This window comes from Orcinus orca, chromosome 1, assembly GCF_937001465.1.
Source record: "Orcinus orca chromosome 1, mOrcOrc1.1, whole genome shotgun sequence".
NCBI classification, from domain to species: Eukaryota; Metazoa; Chordata; class Mammalia; order Artiodactyla; family Delphinidae; genus Orcinus; species Orcinus orca.
The window spans coordinates 99,631,339-99,650,553 of NC_064559.1; the positions used below are offsets into that span (position 1 = coordinate 99,631,339).

Here is a 19,215-nt window from a genome sequence, read left to right on the forward strand (position 1 = left end):
TGGGCAGCCGAAATCTTAACCATCGGGCATAATAATCATAATAATTACAGCAATACTTTTTACTTCTTCAGAGAGTATTCGGGTTTGCAAAGTGCTTTTACACTCATAATTTTATGGGTGGATACGGCAGCTGAAGGAGTTGAAATGAGACCGTAGGCAGAGTGGAAGCCAGGAAAGTGTATGATTGTGGAAGCGCATACACACCGTACCAGTGGGGCCACGTGCAGTTCCGACCCCAGGAAGGTGAAGGCACGTTGCTCTCTTCCTTATTACCAACACCCCGGCTCTGGTGAAACTAGGAGCTCTGACTGCTGCTTGAATTCATTTCCACTCTCTTCATTTACTGGCAGAATGAGCCACTCCCCCCTTTTCCTCTCCTGGCTTCCCCAAGTATGCATGTACTTTCCCACCGGGGCGGCTCCTGAACATTGAGAGAAACCCCAGACAAGACATCATCAGATTCACCTCGAAGCACCACGGGATCCTCACCCAGTAAGGTTGCCTGGGCTCCTCCTGGCCCCGCCGGCAATGCCAGCGCTCTCTTCTCTGCCAGCCTTTCAGCCAGGATTCTCCTTCCTCTGGGTGGGCAGGGAGGGCAGAAACAAAACCAGGTTCTCAGCTCCTTCTCATTGCAGGCCGCAGGCGGGGAGCTGAAGCGTGAGATCAGGCAGTCTGAGAGCAGGGCGAGGTGGGCACAGTGAGGCTTCTTTTCTGCCGTGGGGGGGAGCAGAGCTCTCTACAAAGAGAACAAAGCCAACACCCAGACCTTGGGTCTGAGTCCCTCTCCCCACAGCCTCTCTGTTCAGGGTAGGAGAGTCTGACAGCAGAATCACCCTCTTTTCCTGCAGTGGGAATGGTAGAGGAAGTCAGTGCTGTCTAGGGGCCATCCAGATCCCAGTTGGTCTGCATTTGCCCGCCCTTGGCCTAGCAGTTTGGTGAGGGGATGAAGGAGAAAGTGGGCAGAGACTGAAGCCCAGACAGCCAGCAGGAAAGAGCTAAGCATCGTCAGGACACTGTCCCAGTCGACTGCCTTTCCTTGCTAGGACTCTCGTTCTGTCTTCCTGTTTCCCTCTCTGTCATCTCCTGGTCCATCTTGCTTCCACCCTCATGAATGTGTGTGCTTGCATCACTAAATCTCTTCTTCCCCCTCCTCCCAGCTCAGGATAGGGGCCATAAGCAGGTAAACACCAGGGGTGGGGGGGAAGAGAAGCTCAGTCAAGCAGTGAGAGAAGGAAGTAGCTTATTCCTTCCTATTTGACTAGCTTTGTAGAGTTGACAAAACACTTTTCCAGACGTCATCTCATTTAATTCTTATAACACTCTGGCAAAGATAAATATTTTAATCTCTGTGTTTTGTTTTGTTTTTAAAGCTCTTACTTACATTTGTTATTATTTTTAAAATTAATTAACTTATTTATTTATTTTTGGCTGCGTTGGGTCTTCTTGGCCGTGCACGGCTTTCTCTAGTCGTGGCGAGCGGGGACTACTCTTCGTTGAGGTGTGCAGGCTTTTCATTGCAGTGGCTTCTCTTGTTGCAGAGCACGGGCTCTAGGGTGCGGGCTTCAGTAGCTGTGGCTCGCAGGCTTTAGAGCACAGGCTCAGTAGTTGTAGCGCACGGGCTTAGTTGTTCCGCGGTATGTGGGATCTTCCCGGACCAGGGCTCGAACCCATGTCCCCTGCATTGGCAGGCAGATCTTAACCACTGCACCACCATGGAAGCCCCTTAATCTCTGTTTCATAGACAAGATAACTTAGAGCCTAGGTTACTCTCCCAAGATCCCACAGTTAGCAAAAGGTGGAGCTGTATTACAAACCTAGAGCTTTGACTCTATGTTGTTGTCTCTGCTTCTGTCAGTAAACCTACGTAATAGTTTATCCCCTCTCTTCGCTTCTTCCACCATTTCTGATGGATGGCCATTGGAGTCAATAATGCCTTAATCATCCCCTCCCAGAATACACAAGGTCCAAAGTAATAAGAAGAAAAGTAAACCTCCTCCTGGGAACTGTAGGACTTGGGCCCAGGTATCCCTGTGGCTTTCTCTGCTCACCTATTGGCCAAGACCCTGACAACCAGGTTCTTCCCTGGGATGGCCTCCCTACCCCTGAAATGTGGGGGACATATCTGTTAAGTTAAATGAGCTAAAGAAAGTGGTGGCTACTTTTAGATTCTGGCAGAAATCAGGGTTGGCTTTTGTTTTTGTGTATCTAAAAAAATAATTTCTGAAAATCTGGGCAGCATCACTGGATAGGAGGAGCAGGGATTGGGATAAAAATGGTTTGGAAGAAGGGGCAGGGGATGCCAAGGAGAAAGGAAAAGGGTTCACTGTTCCAGAGGATACAGAAAAGGGAAATTAAGTCAAGCTGCAGGCCTAGCTCACTAAAAGCACATGTGTTCTTAAAGGTAGACCGGTTTCCTTTACCCACCCCGCAAGTCCCCTTCCTTACTACTCATCTCTTAAGAGGAAGGAGAGGGCATAGGGTGAGAGGCAGGGTAACAAAGAGCAGATGGGTGAAAAGTATATTGAAGATTGGGGTAGGAGACAGAAGAGGGTTGGAAGATTAAGTCCTCTCCTTTCATAGAGACCATCTACGTTGAGTTTGGGGATTGAGATCCTTCACATAACTCTGGGATTCAGGCCCTGGGTTTATTGGGTATCCAGACTGGAGTTTGGCCCTTTAAGATTCCATCCTTAGCTTGAAACACCCTCCCACCCCAGGCCTGGGAGAAAAGCCGAGGTCTCAGCCTACCCCTTGTCTCAGGGCCCCTAGTGGGTGGAGCCGTGAGGCCAGGATTCTGGCTTCTGGCAGTCTGTTTTTAAATTTAGTACATTCCTCAGCCCTGGCTGCCCACTGTGGGGAGGTAAGTCTGGGGTTCTGGGCCCAGGAGCCTCAAGACTGCTGGTTTGGGGGAGTTCCTAGGGCCTTCCTGTAGGTCTCCCCTGCAGGTACAAGCCTGGAGGAGTCAGCCTCCCTCATGGCCCAGGGAAAGTCCTCTCTGCTTTCTAATTTCCATCCAGCCTAGAACTGGGCATGGTTATTTTCTCTCCTTTTTTTCTGGTCTTTGCTATATAAGGATCCTAAATAGGGGAATGGGTGAAGAAGGAGGTGAAGGAGTTGCTAGGCAGGAGGGGAAGCCAGAGGAGCAGTGTGGTGGTGAGGAGCCCAACTAGCTCAGCCCAGTGGTCAGGCAGTGGAGCCCAAAATAGTGGCAGAGGCTAAAATTGGCACCTACAAGAGTGCTGAGCTGGGCTTGAAACCTGCAGCCAGGCCCTGCTGCTGAACCCGGGCAGGGAGCCGCTGGGTCTAGGTTGGGCCTCCTCTCCCTTCCTCCTTCCTCCACACCTTTGGGGACCAGAAATCAGGCGGGACCCTGCAAACATAAGATGCTCTGTCCCAGGACTCTCTGTACTTCTGTTTCTCCCAGAGACATGGGAGACCCTGAGAGGCAGAAATGAACTTCAATGTGAGTGATTATAATTAGAGTGGAGGAGGAATTTTCCCCAAAAGGTGGAAGTTGCCTCAGACTGGGGCAGAGTGTCCAGAAAGAATGTCCTACTGCACCCCTCCTTCTTGTGGAGAGACTGGCCATACTCCAACTGTCCCTGACTGGGGAAGGCTGGTTGCTGGTCTTTTGGTTCTAGCCTAACTTGCAACAGAGGGAACTGGGGTTAGACACAAGGAAGGACTTCCTCAGCTTCTTAGTCTTCTGTAACAGTGGCGAATTCCTCCCCTCTACCAGCCCAGTAGTCAGTGGAGGCAGAGGTAGGAGGGAAGAGGATGGGCCGAGGTCGGTCTTGTAAGGCCCCAGAGAGTTGGGGGCTTGTGGAAGAATGCTCTCCTCTCAGATTCTTCAACCTCCAGGAGTGAATCTTCCCTTTCAGGCCCTCTAAAGATCCACCCTTTAGTTCCCCTTTGATTTCTCCGCCCTCTCCCCACGCCTGCCCCCAGTCGTAAAAGGGGTCGGTGGCTCTGGCCTGCTTTGATGGGCCCAGAAGGCCAGGAAGGAACTGGCCCCGGGTTCCCTGGAGAGCTGGGGGCGGCTGGAATCCTCCGGCCCGCGAGTCTTTCTAGACTGATGGACTGCGGAGGAGGAGGAGGAGGAGGGGAAAGGGAAGACCAGGGGTGGGGTGAGGGCTGCGAGGCGGGCCAGGGTGGGTTTTAGGAAAACCGAAGCCAGGAGGCGGGCGTCTGGGGTTAGAGGCGCCCGGCGCTGGAGGTTAACAGGCAGAGGGGCCCTGCGAGCTAGTCCACGGCCCCTTGTACTTGTGCGAGCCGCCCCTCCGCGGACCGAAGCGTCCCGTCCGGCGCTCGGCACCCGCCCTCCCTCCGCCCCGCCTCCCCCCTTCCTGAGCTCGGGCGGGGGTGGAGACTCGGGTTTGAGGAACTGGCGCTGGGTGCCGGGCGAGGGGAGTCAGACTTCCTGTCCCCAAGACCGACGCGTGCGGGTCGGACCCCTCCCCCGCCCTCCCCCCCAAACAGCCGGACGCCAGGGTCCGCGCCGCGTCCTCCTGGGCTCCCCCCGCCCCCATCGGATTATGTCTCGGATCGAATCCCTCACACGGGCGCGGATCGACCGGAGCAAAGAGCTGGCCAGCAAGGTGGGCTCTGAAACCCCTGTCCCTCTTGCTCGCTGTCCTCAGGGCGCCCTTCGATCCCCGGCACCCGCAGCGCCCCTGGGTCTGCCCGCCTGCTTTCTGGGCGCCAAAATCGGGCGGAGCGTCGGCCGGGAAAGCGGCGGGACGGGGTGGGTGGGGACTGTGAGTGAGTGGGGAGGGGGCTGGGGGAGCAGTAGACGCGACCCGCGCCTCCAGCTCCGAGCAGATTCTCTGCCGGGATCCCGGGAGCCAGCGGACCTGGGGTTTAGGGGCTTCCGATCTGGCGGGACCGGGTGTTTTGGGCCGCGTGAAAGAAAGTTGCTCCGGTAAGGGACAGAGCGGGAAGAGGGAGGTGTGTGTGTCGAGGGGGGGGTGGGGGCGGCGAAAGCTCTCCGGAACCCCCTCCGCCAGGGTTCCACCGGCTTGCTCTCGGTATCCCCCCACTCTGCAGTCGCTGGCTTGGTCGTTCCCTCTTTGTCCCCGCCATCCGGCGGAGGGGTGGGAGGGGGTGGTTTCCCGGCTTCCTCCCACCATCACCACCACCATCACCACCCCTCCGAGACAGCAGTCAGCTCCTCCTCTCCTCGCAGATGGACTTTCCAGCTGTGATTCAGTTCTTCTCTCTGGTGGGCGGGTGACGGGTCAGGACAGCTTAGGGACGGCTTACTTTCCCCCAAGCCATCACCCTCAGGTGAAGGGAGCAGAGGTCTTTGTGTAGCTAGGATCCTTTCTTCCATCCTTGGGGCCCAGAGCACCCCTGTTCCTGAAACACAGAGGGTCCCCCCATCCCTTTTTGCCCCACCAGCTTCCAAGCTCCTTGTCCTTGCAGCCTGAAACAAACTGAAACCTTTAGACTGACCCACTTGGCACTGTGCCCTCATCCCTCCTCCCCACCCCAGCTCTCTTAACTCTTTATCTTGGGACTGTTCACCTACCATTTCAAAAGTCCGGATGTATAATTACCCTAGCCCCCACCCCCATCTTGAGCTCTTGGCCACTCCTTTCCAAGTATCCCTTATTTCTGCCTTTGTACCCAGGCGCACTCTCAAAGGCCATGATCTCTCCACACCTCAGCCCCCAGGAAATGATGAAGCTGACTTGTAGGTGAATAAATGAGAGCTGGGAGGAAGGTGGTGCATGCAGACAGCACCTCCCAGCTGCTCAAGGCACCCACACTGTACCCATTATGGGAAAGGCCAAGACCCAGTCCATAGCTGGTTTAATCTCTGGCCTCTTTCCAATCCCAGTGTCCTGCCCTGGCGCGCAGCCTATGCTGATCACCAGCCTATGCTGATCACCATCACAGTCTACCGGCATGGGAGCAGTACCCTTTTGGAGTCCTCAGAGATGGTGGAAACCCCTTCCCACACTTCCCTCCTAGCTCCTAGCCTGACTACCCATCTAGAGGCTAAGTTGGGAGAGGTTCCATCCTGGAACTTTTCCTTGGGGGGTTGGGATGAGATTCTGCTAACAGGAAAGCAACTGGGGATTTGGGTAGGGCTTAAGACAAACAGAGGGCCAGAGGAGAGATGGCTGAAGTGCAGTGGAACAGTGGGGTGGCAGACAGGCTCTTCTCAACTCTGCGCCAGGCCAGGCCCCAGCTATGAAAGTCTGTTTATTTTTCAACCGTTTGAGCTGAGACCCTGGAGCAGGGCCAAGGGGGGTGGAGAGGTTTTTTGAAACCACGGAAATTTGGTTCCACCCTAAAAGGGAAAGCCATGGGGGCACCGGCGAGGGGCAGACCTGGAGAGGGGCTATAGACAGGGGTTCTGGGAAGGTAGATACTCGGGTCCCTTTTCCATTATTGGGAGGAGTTGGGGAGCCAGATACCTGGGTCCTCATGCCTTTTTTTTTTTTTTTTTTTTTTTTTTGGTAGTTGGGGGGGACTGGGAATCTAGAAGCTTGGCTTTTTCTATCCTGGGGCGGCCTTGGTTTTGCGGGGGTTGGGATCTGACTGGGGGTGGGGATGTGAGAGGCTGAGTGGGTAGATCTGAGAGGGCAGAGGGGCCACTGGAGGAGGTTGGTTGTCAGTTTGGGCTGGTCGGAAGGGGAGGGCCACCTCCGGAAAGCTGTGGTTACAGAAGGGGGGAGTTGATTCTTAGCCAACAAACCCTGGATCCCCTCTTCCCCCTCCCCCAAGCACACCAGCTGTCTCCTTTCTTTTTATACTGTGGTGGGAAGTAGAGGGGGGCCGCTGGAAACGAGATAATTTGAGGAAGATGGTCTCCCCTGCTACCTATCTGGGGGGATGGTTCAGAGCTATGTCCTGACCCCCACCGCCATTCCTTGCCTTCCTCCCCGGGACCTCCTTGAAGTAGGAGGAATTTAAGTCGAACCTGTCCCTTTCTCCTTCCCACCCTCCTAGAATCTTTCTGTGCAGCTCCCCCTCCTCATGCCTCCTCTCTTTTCACTCCATTTCTATTCTTTCAGGCTATCTTCAGTCCTCCACCCCCTCATTCTCTCTGCTCTACTTCCTACCTCCATAGGCCCCAAACCCCAGAGGTCCCTTTCTCTCTTTCATCCCCTGTTCCTCCCTCCCTCCTCCCCCCAAACCCTAAGTGTCTCCTCTCTCAGAACAAAGGGTCCTTTCCTGCCTAGGAGCGGGCAGGGGCCAGAGGATCAGGGATGGCCCTGGAGGCTAGGGGGGTGTCCCTGGAATCTCAAGGACCCCAGATTTGGAGTGTGGTGGGGAGAGAGGAGAGAGACTGTTTCTTTGTTCTGAGTGTTGGAGAGATGGCTGGCTTTGTGTGCAGGACTAGAACTGGAGCCGGAGAAGAGGGCTGGGGGAGCCCTGGAGGGAGCTGAGAGTGCTGGCAGGTTGCGGGGGAAGTTGAGGAATTGGGGGTCTCCCGGGAGGCTGAGACTTTTGGGGGAATAGGAAAAGATTCTAGGGGCCTTTCTTGGAGGTTAGGGAAAGAGCTGAGGGGAGGGGGAGAAGCAAGGATGGGGGAAGGGAGCCAAAAGCTTAAGGAAGTCACTGAGTGACTGCAGGAGGTTGGATGCTGCCTAGAGAAGGACCTGCCAGGGCTGCCCGAGGGATTTAAAGAGGGGTCCCATCTCAGTCCCTCTGGCTTCCCCGGAACCCTGAGCTTGGAGTCGGGGAGGGGACAGATCTGAAGAAATGAATCCCATGCGTGCACATGACCTGTGTGTTGGTGTGCGTGTGTGTCTGTGTCCGTCTGCCTGTCCCCAGATGCTCTGTGTCACTGTTTTGAATTATGGCCACCAAAGTAGGGGGCTCACTGCACTCTGGATGCGGGGAAGTAGTTCCATTCTTAGCTTCAGTCTGTGCTTTGAAGTATCATCTAGGAGCTTGAGGGAGCAGATTGGTCATGGTTCCTGGAGCTGGTCAGAGAAATGGCTGAGAGGAACTGGCTGGACCCTTCTGGGTTTGTTTATGTCTCCTTGGGGGAGGGTGGGGGAGGGGCTGCAGGCAGCAGCTGCCCCCCTCCCAACTCAGCCGGCCTGCCCTGTGCCAGGAGGGCAGGGAGTCCTGGCACAGCTATTGTTCGCTTGCACAAATGCCCGTCTGTTTGCATCACTCCCCCCTCCGTCTCTGCTTGTCTTTCTCTCCTGACCCGACAGGTGTGGCCGGGTGGGGGGTGGGGGTAGGATGGGGTCCAGGATCCCTGGGTCTCAGGGTAGCCCGACTTTATTCCCTATGGTCCTTAGCACCCCTCTTCTGCTTCACCAGTGTGCCCACCCCCATTGTCCGGTGTCTCATCTTCATTCATCAGGCAAGCGTTAAGTGCCTTTGTGTGTTCAGCGATGTCTTTTTGTGTTATGTTTCTGGCTTTGGCGTTAGCGTTTCCGTTTGGCCGCCTTCTCCTTAGCCTCCTGCCTTCATCTCGTCTGTGGAAGCTCATAAAGGAAGCAGAGCCTGGCTGAGACCATCCCAAGCCCTCTTCTCAGTCCCATGGCCAGGAACCCTCTTTCTCCTCTTTTCCCAGCCTTAGAGCCCATCCCTCATGACTCAGTGCCCCTTGCAGCCTATGACTCTGAACCTCTGCTGTCCAGGGCCTAAGTTACAGATGACTGGAAACCCAGTGGAACCCTCCGGGGGCCTTCTGGTCCCTAAACAAAGGGCCTGGACAGAGGCTGCGCCACCTTGGGGAAGGGGCTGCTGCCACTTGCAGCTGGAGCAGAGGTCATTCTGAGCACCACGTGACTTCTCCAGAGGTCTTGGTTTGGACATACCCAATGGAGGAACAAGGACAGCTGAGAGCTTAGACTTTGCTTGGAGAGGCTCTTACTCTTCTGGGTCAGCTCCGCCATCCTCTGCTGCCCGCCGGGGAATGGGAAGCCGAAGTCCAGGCTTTGGCATTCCTTGGGCTTCACGTATGTCACTGTTTTCCTCATCTCTCGGCCTGGGAGACAAAATACGGAGAAAGGGGAGACTGCTTCTGTTCTATGAGACTTTGAGCCACCAGCCTCAATGTCCTCTGCCATTCGCCTAGTCTTTCTTTCCCCAAAATGACCAAGATCTGGGATGACAGTGGAAGGAGAGTTTGGGTTGGTCTTCTTCTGACCTTCAGAGGATACCATCCGGTCCTAAGTTCAAAGCAATTAGGAGAAAAGGTCTGGGAGGAGGGAGAAAAGAATAAACAAGAGAGGAGGAGACCAGAATTCCCTGGTGGTCCAGTGGTTAGGACTCTGTACTTCCACTGCAGCGGGCACGGGTTGGATCCCTGGTCAGGAAACTAAGATCCCGCAAGTGTGAGGTGCAGCCGGGGTGGGGGGGGGGAAGAGAGAGAGGAGGAGACTGAAAGCTCTGAAGCTCTGATAAGGAATGAGGGGATCCCTAGAGTAGAGGCAAGGGTGCTGCTGGGACCCCTTGTCTTGGTGTCTATCCATCCACCCATCCTTCTTTTCTTCCTTTCTTTCTAAACATGTGTTAAGTGGCTGTTGTATACCAGCCATTGTGCTAGGTGCTTTCCCGTGCTTTATTCATTTATTGTGTAGCAATAGCAAGAAAGACTTTCTGTGAGGGTTTGTGAGAAAGCAAGACTATGGACACTGGACAGTAGAGGACTGAACCAAGCAGGAAGGGCCTCTGAGTGTTGGGGTGGGTGTTGTGGATTGCAGAGTAATGGCCCCTTTTCTTGGTGGACAGATGGGGCCATGAAGGTGAAGAGCTGTCCCGCTGGCGGGTGGGCGGGTAACTGGGATGATCTTAAGAAGATCTGGAAAGAGTAGGACAGAGAACCAAACAAGCCCATTCACTCCATCTCTGGAGCAGGCACCCTTGGTGAGCAGGCCCTGTGTCCTTCTAGCCTCACCAGCCTGAGCCCTGGGGCGGGTGCGGACTGCCTCTAGGACAATAGCGCTAGGCAGTGCCAGGGCCGCCTGCTGCTGGGCAGTGTCCGTGTTGGGATGTGCTGCTGCTGTGGCTGCTGCCCACTGCTGGCCCACCTAGAGAGAGGGTCACTTGGAGAGAGGGTGAGTGTTGGGAGGTGGGGGAGCCTGGGCCCAGAGTAGCTGGGTCGTCTGTGGGATGTTGATGCCAGAGAGGTGAAGGGCCACAAGAGACCCTGTTCTCTGGCTACCCCTAGTTCTCTCCCTCCTTTTCCCCCGCCTCTTTCCCAGGTGAGAGCTCCTGGAGGCCTGAGAGCAGAGGGAAGAGGTCAGGGGAGGGGAGGGGGAGTTGTAGCAGCCCTAGGGCAAATCTGCAGGACTGCCCATTTGGGAGTTGACCCTGATTCAGACATGTTGCTCTTTTTATTTTATTTTTTGAAGTATAGTTGATTTACGATATTATATTAGTTTCAGTATTTTTACAGATTATATATACTCCATTAAAGTTAGTACAAGGTAACGGTTATAAATCCCCATGCTATATAGTACATCCTTGCTGCTTATCTGTTATTGTTTTGTTTTGTTTTTATCTTTGGTCACGCTGCGTGCTGCGTGGCTTGCGGGATCTTAGTTCCCCGACCAGAGATTGAACCCGCACCCTCAGCAATGAAAGCGCGGAGTCCTAACCACTGGACCACCAGGGAATTCCCTGATTATCTATTTTATACATGGTAGTTTGTGTCTCTTAATCCCATACCCCTAATTTGCCCCTCCCCGTGTTGCTGTTTTAATGTGATTTTCACGTTTTTTTGCTTGCATACTTTTAATTCAAACATAATGAGTCCTCAAACTTTTTTTTTTTTTTTTCCTCAAACTTTTTTATTTGTGTCATAGAGAAGGTTGGGAGAGCAGGAGAGGAGAAGAGAAGGCAGAGTGTAGGGCAGTAAGAAGAGCTATTTGGACTTGGACTTTGAGGTCCTATAAAGGCTGTTATTCAGAGGAGGATTTGATCTCCTAAAGAACTATAATTTGGAGCAGGGCAGATGGAGGTTAGACTAAAGGGAGAATTTTCTAGTGGTCCAGATAGGTAGGTACCAGAATAGAAAAAGGGAGGTTAGAGTTAAAAGTTGGTCAGCTTTCTTGACAAGGTCTAGGAGGAGGAGGGCAGGGAGAGGCCAAGGGCAGTAGAAGAGAAGCAAGGGTGAAAAAGGGGCAGCCAAGGTGGGAGGCCATGGGGGAGAGGAGGGAGGCCAGGGGATGGGAAGGAGACTATGATATAGGAAGAGGAGGAGGATGGGAGAGGAGGAGAAAAGAAAAATGGGTGATTGGATGGGAAATGACCTGAAGACCTAGGCTCTGCTCATCATCGGATGAACCTGGAGCTTCTGAGGGTAGGCAGGAGAGAGAAGGATCTTGGGCTACCAGGAAGCCCTGAGACCCTAGGGCGTCATAGTCCAGTGCCCTTTGGCCCCTGTGCTGTTGACTCAGCCCGTTCACACTTCCCTTTTCTACCCTTGCACCAGGCCAGTGAGTCTCTTCCCCTCCCCCACCTCTTTTTTTTTTTTTTTTTTTGGTGGTACGCGGGCCTCTCACTGCCGTGGCCTCTCCTGTTGCCCAGCCGCTCCGCGGCATGTGGTATCCTGCTGGACCGGGGCACGAACCCGTGTCCCCTGCATGGGCAGGCGGACGGACTCTCAACCACTGTGCCACCAGGGAAGCCCCCCCTCCCCCACCTCTTAACTGCTAGTGTGGCTTCAGCTGAGAGTCAGGACTAGGCCTCCAAGGTCCAGGCTGAGGATTCTCCTCTGAGTTTTGTTTCACTGCCCCGGGGCCCCAGACAGTGTCCTCTGACTTGGGGCTCATTACCCTCAGCCTCAGCCATCAGGATCTCGCTTTCTGAGAGGCAGGGAATCCTTGGAGGGAGTGGTCTTGCCAGGTCCTCTTCCTGCTGTCAGTCCTCTAAGAGTGGAGGGAAAATCAGGGATCTGAGGTGACCACTGAGGAGGGTCCTGGAATAGGTGGAAAGCATGGTGTTCCATCTTCTTATCTCCTCAGTTTCAGGGAAAGCTCAGGAGCTTGAGAAAGGACAGAAAGAGGTCAGGGAGAATCACTTCACCTGCAGAGGTCAGGGGGAAGCAGGAGAAGAGAAAGCTGATGGGAAATGCCAGCCTCTGAGGTTCTGTGGAAGCGCCCGGAGAGTGTGCCCCATCTCGACGGAGACCAGAGCAGGAGGAAGTAACATTGCCGCTGGAGGATGGAGGGTAGATGCTAGAAAGGACTTCCTAGACTAATTGGGTGAGGAGGAATAAAGGAGATATCCTAGGTTTTGGAGGGTAGCATGAGAGGGATAAAAGTTAGACTGCAGAAGAGACTTCCTGCCGGGAATGAGACCTTGGTGGCCCAGTTTCCTTTCTTAAAGATCCCAAAGAGGACAAGTGACCCGAGACTGAAACCAGGCTTCTCCTGCCTCGAGGTTAGCAGGGGACATGCTGCCTCCCACAGAGAGGCCCCGTGTACCTTGGCTGAGCAGATGTGGAAGAGTCAGAAGTTTGGGATCCTGACCTCTGGTTGGGGGTGGCAGTGGAGGCATTCTGCCCCCTTCAGCCAATCTAATAAGGGGATCTCCTGCCCCCCACTGTGACTGCCACTGCCACGGAGATAGCGGCTCCAACACTGGTTGTCATGGTTATAAGAGGAGCTAACTCCCATAGATTTGAAAGCGCTGGTGAGCTGGCACCTTCTGCTTCGCCTGCTCTCCCCTCCTCTCTGCGCATCTTCCCCCGGCACAGAGAAGAGAGTACAGCAGCTCGGGGGCGAGCAGAGCTAGGGCTGGGAGGTGGAGTGAGGACGCGGAGGTCTAGAGCCGGGGAGATGAGCGGCAACAGGAGGCAGCCCAGCCGCAGGGGCCAGGTAGGTCAGGGGTGGGCTCGGCCCTCGGGGCTGGCCTGGTCACTCCTGGACAGCTGCCTCTGACACAGCGCGGCAAACTCTGCTTCAGGAAATGGTGTGTTTCAGGCAGACATTGCTCCCTTGCCTCTGCCCTCGGCCCGTGTCTCTGGACTCCTCAGGCACCCTGGCATCCTCCAGCCTCACTTCCTGTCTCTCTCGCCCCTTCTACAGACCCGGGAAAAAGAGAAAATGAAGGAAGCCAAGGACGCCCGCTATACCAACGGGCACCTCTTCACCACCATCTCCGTTTCGGGCATGACCATGTGCTATGCCTGTAACAAGAGCATCACAGCCAAGGAGGCCCTCATCTGCCCAAGTAAGTTGTTTGGACCCTGAATGTCACTCTTGAGTCAGCGCCCACTGACCCTAATCTTTCTCTCCATTCTTTTTACCTTGGATCCATAAGGATCACTCTCCTCTGTGAGCCCCCGCAGGGCCCAAATGCCAGGGCCAGATGCTTGATCCCTTTCTCCCTGTCCTCATGTCTAGGGGTAGTGGCAGTCAGAATATGGCCTAAGCAGGACTAGCCGGGGGTATGGGGGAGGGGAGGCTGGAGTGGCTCCCCTTGCAGCTGTCGTCCGCTGGGCATCCCCCAGCTCCCTGAACAGCTGCTGAGGGTCAGGAGAACTGATTGGAAGAGAAGCAGGAATGTTGTGTGTATGCAGGGTAGGGGGGGCAGAAATAGGGGAGCTGGGTGGGAAGCTGCTGGCCTTGCAGCTGTTCTGCCGGTCTTCCTGGGCAGAACTGGGTGTTCAGGACTTCAGGGTCCCCTTGCCCCTTCCCTTTCTATTGACTGGGGGGAGTCTGAAATCTCTAAATCTCTACAGTTTGAAGCAGAGGATTAGGGATTAGGACCCCCCTGTCTCAGATTTCTAGTCTGACTGATACACAGTGAGAAAGAGAATATGGCAGCAATGTGTATGTTGGGGGAATAAGGATTAGATAGAACTCCTGACCTTCACCCACATCTAAGGGTAGCCCTGTATTTAGTAAGTACAAGCAACGAATTCTTCCTTCCCCAAGATGCCTACATGGAGGGCTCCTGCCCTGTCTACCCTCCCCACCAACACCCAGATTTATGGCAAAGAGCTGCTTCTGATTAACGCAGGACCGGAGGTGTTGTGGCCTGCAGCGGAACAGAGGGACAAAAGCTTTAGCTTCTAAATCTCTATGGAAGCTGCGAAGGAACCCCAGAAAGAACCAGCGAGGCTTCTCTACTTCCTCACTGTTCAACTTAGAGTTTTGAGGATGAGGAGGGAACCCCAATCTAGATCCCTCTAGAGACCTGACAGAATTCCCAATCTGGAAGCTTGTTGCCAGGGGAACCGGGGAGGCGGGCAGCAAGCGCTATTTTGAGAGCAGGTGGATAGTGGAGGTTCGATCCAGAGACACTGGGTGCTGCGGGTAGGAGAAGGGAGCTCCAGGGGGGGTGGACGCAGCTCCAGCCCCCACTTCTGTCTGCCCCTCTGCCGCACCCTGCTCGCCTTGTATTTGTGGAAGTAAGCACGGTGCTGGGTATTGTCTGAAGGAGTTAGCAGAGTTTCCGGTGTTGTTGGACGAGGGGGGAGGGGAAGCTGGAGACGGCCAAGGGCTGTGAGGGCATGTTGGGGAAAGGGACGGCCAGTAGTCCCAGTGCCTAGGCTTAGCTACTCTTCCTTTCCTCTCCTCTTCTCTCCTACCCCATGGCAGGGTGGGGTGGGTGATGAGGGAGAAGCAGATGGAGTGTGGGAGCTGTGGGTTTACCTTACTTGGGGAAAAAGACTCCCCCGGTCCGGAAGGGAGGCTAGAGTCATAGCAAGCATAGCTGAGCAGTGCAGAAGGCAGGCAGGCGTGGCGGGCAGGGGCAGGGCATGGCCTGTCACCCGCTCTGCCGCTGGATCCATCAGCCTTAGCACTGCTTAGGCCTAGCCAGAGTTTGTGGGCCTATGTATGGCTCAACAGGAAGTGCACAGACACTCCTAAGTTAAACCCCAGCTCTACCACTAGCTGTATGACCTCTGGCAGATGGTTTTAACCTCTCCAGGAGACAGGATCCTCATCTATGAAATGAGGATCATTGAATCTACCTCAAGGGGTGGTTAGGATCAAGCTCAGGGGATGTTCATTTCCCCCTCTCTGCCCCTAGCCCCCACCCCAGCTGCTCCTGTGCCACCTTCTGTTCCGTGGGCGTCCTCTCTGCCATCTGTCATTCTCAACCACCTTTGTGCTTCTTGAGCTCATCTCTGGCAGCCAGTAACCCCTTCTTCCCTCTAGTCCACCTCGCAGGTCATCTCTGAGTCAGGACTGCCTACCCCTCCTGATGGCTTAATTGTGGTCCACACCTATACCCCCTCACTTCATCTCCTGCTTGAAGGAAGGGGGGAGGTGGGAGGAGAGGGAATGGGGTGCGGCGATGGCCGAGGAGTCTGGGAAGGGGGAGAGTCTCAAGCTGTGTGGCCATGGGGAGATGGGTGTCTGCATGTGGGTGTGTCCCCCCCGTACCACCCGGCCCTCCCATCACCCTCTCTACCCCACCCTCCCAGCCTGCAATGTGACTATCCACAACCGCTGTAAAGACACCCTCGCCAACTGTACCAAGGTCAAGCAGAAGGTGAGATGGCAGGGAGGGCAGAGGGCTGGGGGAGAGGGTAGTGAGTGTGCGGTACCCTCATGCCTTTTCCGTTCATTCCTCACCCTGTGTTACTCAGCCCCTCTCCTCACCAAGGGGCAGCCCAGACCCTCCACCCCAGGCCGCAGGCCCTGCAAGAGGGGGTCAGCCTGTTGCTGTAGACACATCCCCTCAGCACTGGGCTCAGCCACCCTGATGCCCTTAGCCATCATGCCAGCTTTCTCCCTAGGGGGCCAGCCACCTAGCTCCTGCCCTGGGCCTATGGGGGTGACCCTAGGGTGACAGCTGTTCTTGGTGTCTCTCTCTTGCTCTCTGTCTCACAGCAACAGAAAGCTGCCCTGCTGAAGAACAACACTGCCTTGCAGTCTGTTTCACTTCGCAGTAAGAGTGAGTAGTGAGGATGCTGGAGCACCCATAGGACCCTGGACCCCAGGCCTCTCAGCCCATGAGCTGTGCTGCCCCCCTGAGGTCGTTCCCTGGCACAGCGCCTTCCTCTTTTCAATTGGATGCTGATGGTGGGATCCTAAGGGAGATCCGGACTCTTGGGCTTAGGGGCGGGACAGGAGAATTCAAATGGGGACGAAGGCTTGGGATGGCTGGTCATCTGAGCCTGGTCACACCTTATATTATTATTATTAGTTATTTACACCGCACTTGGGAATGTTGGCAGAAGTTGTCAAGGGCCAATTCAGACAGATCTGGTGTAACAGAAAGAGCGTGGTGCTTACTAAAAAGACCAGAGTCTGTATATGTATACATATAGCTGATTCACTCTGTTATACGGCAGAAACTAACACAACATTCTAAAGCAATTATACTCCAATAAAGATGTTAAAAAAAAAAAAAGACCAGAGTCCGAATCTCTGCTCAGCCATTAGCTGAGTCACCCCAGACAAGTCTCTTAACCATCCTGAGCTGCAGATTGCTCATAGTCTTGTGGCGGGAAAGAGATAAGGCAAGAAAAGCTCTTTATAAACATTAAAAGTATTGCACAGGGCTTCCCTGTTGGCACAGTGGTTGAAAGTCCACTTGCTGATGCAGGGGACACGGGTTCATGCCCCAGTCCGGGAAGATCCCACATGCCGTGGAGCGGCTGGGCCCGTGAGTCATGGCCGCTGAGCCTGCGCATCCGGAGCCTGTGCTCCGCAACGGGAGAGGCCACAACAGTGAGAGGCCCGTGTACCGCAAAAAAAAAAAAAAGTACTGCACAAACATACGGGTAGAATTACTGTTATCATCTTTCTTTGACTAGAACAGGGTTAAAAAAAAAAAAAAAAAGAACAGGGCTAAAGGTGGGGCTGGAGAGGAGGCCTCGCTTCTAGTGGAGGAGCCTGGGAGGCTTGAATCCTGGGAAGGCACTAGGTTTGACGCTTGCCTACTTGGTATCCCCCCCTCTGACAGCCACCACTCGGGAGCGTCCCAGCTCTGCCATCTACCCCTCCGACAGCTTCCGACAGTCCCTGCTTGGCTCCCGCCGTGGCCGCTCCTCCTTGTCTTTAGCCAAAAGTGTTTCCACCACCAACATTGCTGGGTGAGCCTCTGCTTGGGGAAGGGAGAGCCAAGGCAGGCAGAGTATGGCAATGGAGACGGGGGGCTGAGAGGTCTTTCCCATCCCTGAGTTCAGAATTATAGACAGACAGGTAAGGAGAACTTGGGGTGACTGTCTCTGGGATCCCACCTTGGGTCCCCACCCGGGAAGGGAACTCTTGCCGGAGTTGGGTGTTGCAGCCAGGCTCCACTCCCCTCAGACACTTCAATGATGAGTCTCCCCTGGGGCTGCGCCGGATCCTCTCCCAGTCCACAGACTCCCTCAACATGCGGAACCGGACCCTGTCAGTGGAATCCCTCATCGACGAAGGTGACTGTGCCCGGACCTCAGGGAGACCAGGGCATGAGGGGCAGGTGGGAGCAGTCCTGGGAACGGCAAGGCGGGAAGGGATCTAGAGAAGGGCCCAGGACCCAGGGAAGAGAATTGGGGTCCGAGTTGTTTCCCCCACTCACTTCCAGGTGCAGAGGTGATCTACAATGAGCTGATGAGTGACTTTGAGATGGATGAGAAGGACTTTGCAGCTGATTCCTGGAGCCTTGCTGTGGATAGCAACTTTTTGCAGCAGCATAAAAAGGAGGTGATGAAGCAGCAGGATGTCATTTATGGTGAGCCAAGAAGACCACCCCAGACTTCTCTTTTGTCACCAGTCCTGTTTTTTTGTGTCCTTCCTCTGCCAGCCCCTACCTCTCAAGACCCTTCCCTCTTATCCTATTGGCCTTCAAGACCCTGCCTGGCATCCCCACAAGTAGCCACTAGGCCCCCACCTGTTGGGCTGTTGACCTCCAAGGCCCTTCTTTATCCCTTCCTTCCAGTCAATTCTTAGTCTTTCCTCTCTGCCTGTTCCAACACTGTACTGGGAACTGTGGGAAACCTAGACATGTAGGGGGCACATGGTTCTTGACCTTAAAACAGCTCATAGCTTAAGATGGCACGGCATAAAGATTAAAAAATGATTAGAAAATGATCTAAGATCGTACTAATGCAGAATGTTAACCTGGAAGGGATCTTGAAAACCTCAAATGAGCCCTGAGGTCCCCAGCCTAGGCCCCACCAATTGTGGCCAAGCCAGGGTAGAGGCCAGGTGTCCCATTGTCCCCACAGAGCTGATCCAGACAGAGCTACACCATGTGCGGACCCTGAAGATCATGACCCGCCTCTTCCGCACGGGGATGCTGGAAGAGCTACAGCTGGAGCCAGGAGTGGTCCAGGGCCTGTTCCCCTGCGTGGACGAACTCAGTGACATCCATACCCGCTTCCTCAGCCAGCTGTTAGAACGCCGACGCCAGGCCCTGTGCCCTGGCAGCCCCCGGAACTTCGTCATCCATCGCTTGGGTGACCTGCTCATCAACCAGGTGAGAAAAGGCAGGACCCATGGGCAGCAGTCATGGGAGGAGGTGTGACCAGAGTGGACATTTCTCATCATTTCATCAAGCTCTAGGGGGTGGAGCCAGAGAGGGCTGGAGAGGCAGGAAGCCCGCCTATTTGGTGGGAGGCCCGAGGGTGTTGGGGATGAGATGTGGCTTTGAGGGAAATGCTGACCCAGCCCTGCTCCCCCAACTTCTAGTTCTCAGGTCCCAGCGCAGAGCAGATGCGGAAGACCTACTCGGAGTTCTGTAGCCGCCACACCAAGGCCTTAAAGCTCTATAAGGAGCTATATGCCCGAGACAAACGCTTCCAGCAGTTCATCCGGGTGAGCAGACCTCTCCAGGACCCACACTCAGCCTCCTCTAGTGGCCCAACCCTTGTGGACACATCCGCTTGTGGATCCCATCAGCAGCCCCTCATAGCAGTAGAGCAAGTGCTTTTGCTACTTTGGTCCTCACAATAAACCTGTGACCTTCTCGTCCCCATTTTCCAGACTGGGTCACCTATGCCGACCGGTGTGAGGTAAATGGCCAAGTTAGGGCTGGCACCAGGGCTTAGGCTCCAAGAACGCTCCAGCGTTCTTTCTGTTGCCCTCCCCTCGGGCCCCACTCTGGCCCTGAGCCCTCCTCTGCTCTTGTAGAAGGTGACCCGCTCGGCCGTGCTGAAGCGGCATGGTGTACAGGAGTGCATCCTCCTGGTGACTCAGCGTATCACCAAGTACCCGGTGCTCATCAACCGGATCCTGCAGCATTCCCACGGTGAGAGGAAGAGCCTGGGAGGGAGGAAGGTGGGAGAGGGCTGTCTGGGGTGAGAAATGGCTCGGGATAACCAAGGGGAGGGATAGGGTCAGATGT

At 54.8% G+C, this 19,215-nt stretch overlaps 1 protein-coding gene across 4 annotated transcripts in view; it reads left to right on the forward strand.

Moving 5' to 3' along the window:
- Nucleotides 1–19,215, forward strand: part of ARHGEF2 (Rho/Rac guanine nucleotide exchange factor 2) — a 41,980-nt gene that overhangs the window by 12,940 nt on the left and 9,825 nt on the right. For 2 of the 4 annotated variants that reach the window (XM_033414743.2, XM_033414744.2), the window contains 9 exons: nucleotides 13,011–13,155; nucleotides 15,362–15,429; nucleotides 15,771–15,834; nucleotides 16,849–16,978; nucleotides 17,196–17,305; nucleotides 17,455–17,601; nucleotides 18,098–18,348; nucleotides 18,561–18,686; nucleotides 19,002–19,119. In XM_033414743.2, coding sequence (XP_033270634.1) covers nucleotides 13,011–13,155; nucleotides 15,362–15,429; nucleotides 15,771–15,834; nucleotides 16,849–16,978; nucleotides 17,196–17,305; nucleotides 17,455–17,601; nucleotides 18,098–18,348; nucleotides 18,561–18,686; nucleotides 19,002–19,119 — 1,159 coding nt within the window. Of the gene's footprint in view, nucleotides 1–4,401; nucleotides 4,599–4,787; nucleotides 4,922–13,010; nucleotides 13,156–15,361; nucleotides 15,430–15,770; nucleotides 15,835–16,848; nucleotides 16,979–17,195; nucleotides 17,306–17,454; nucleotides 17,602–18,097; nucleotides 18,349–18,560; nucleotides 18,687–19,001; nucleotides 19,120–19,215 lie in introns of those variants that run through there. The other 2 variants (XM_004284585.3, XM_033414745.2) reach the window with 2 other exon arrangements.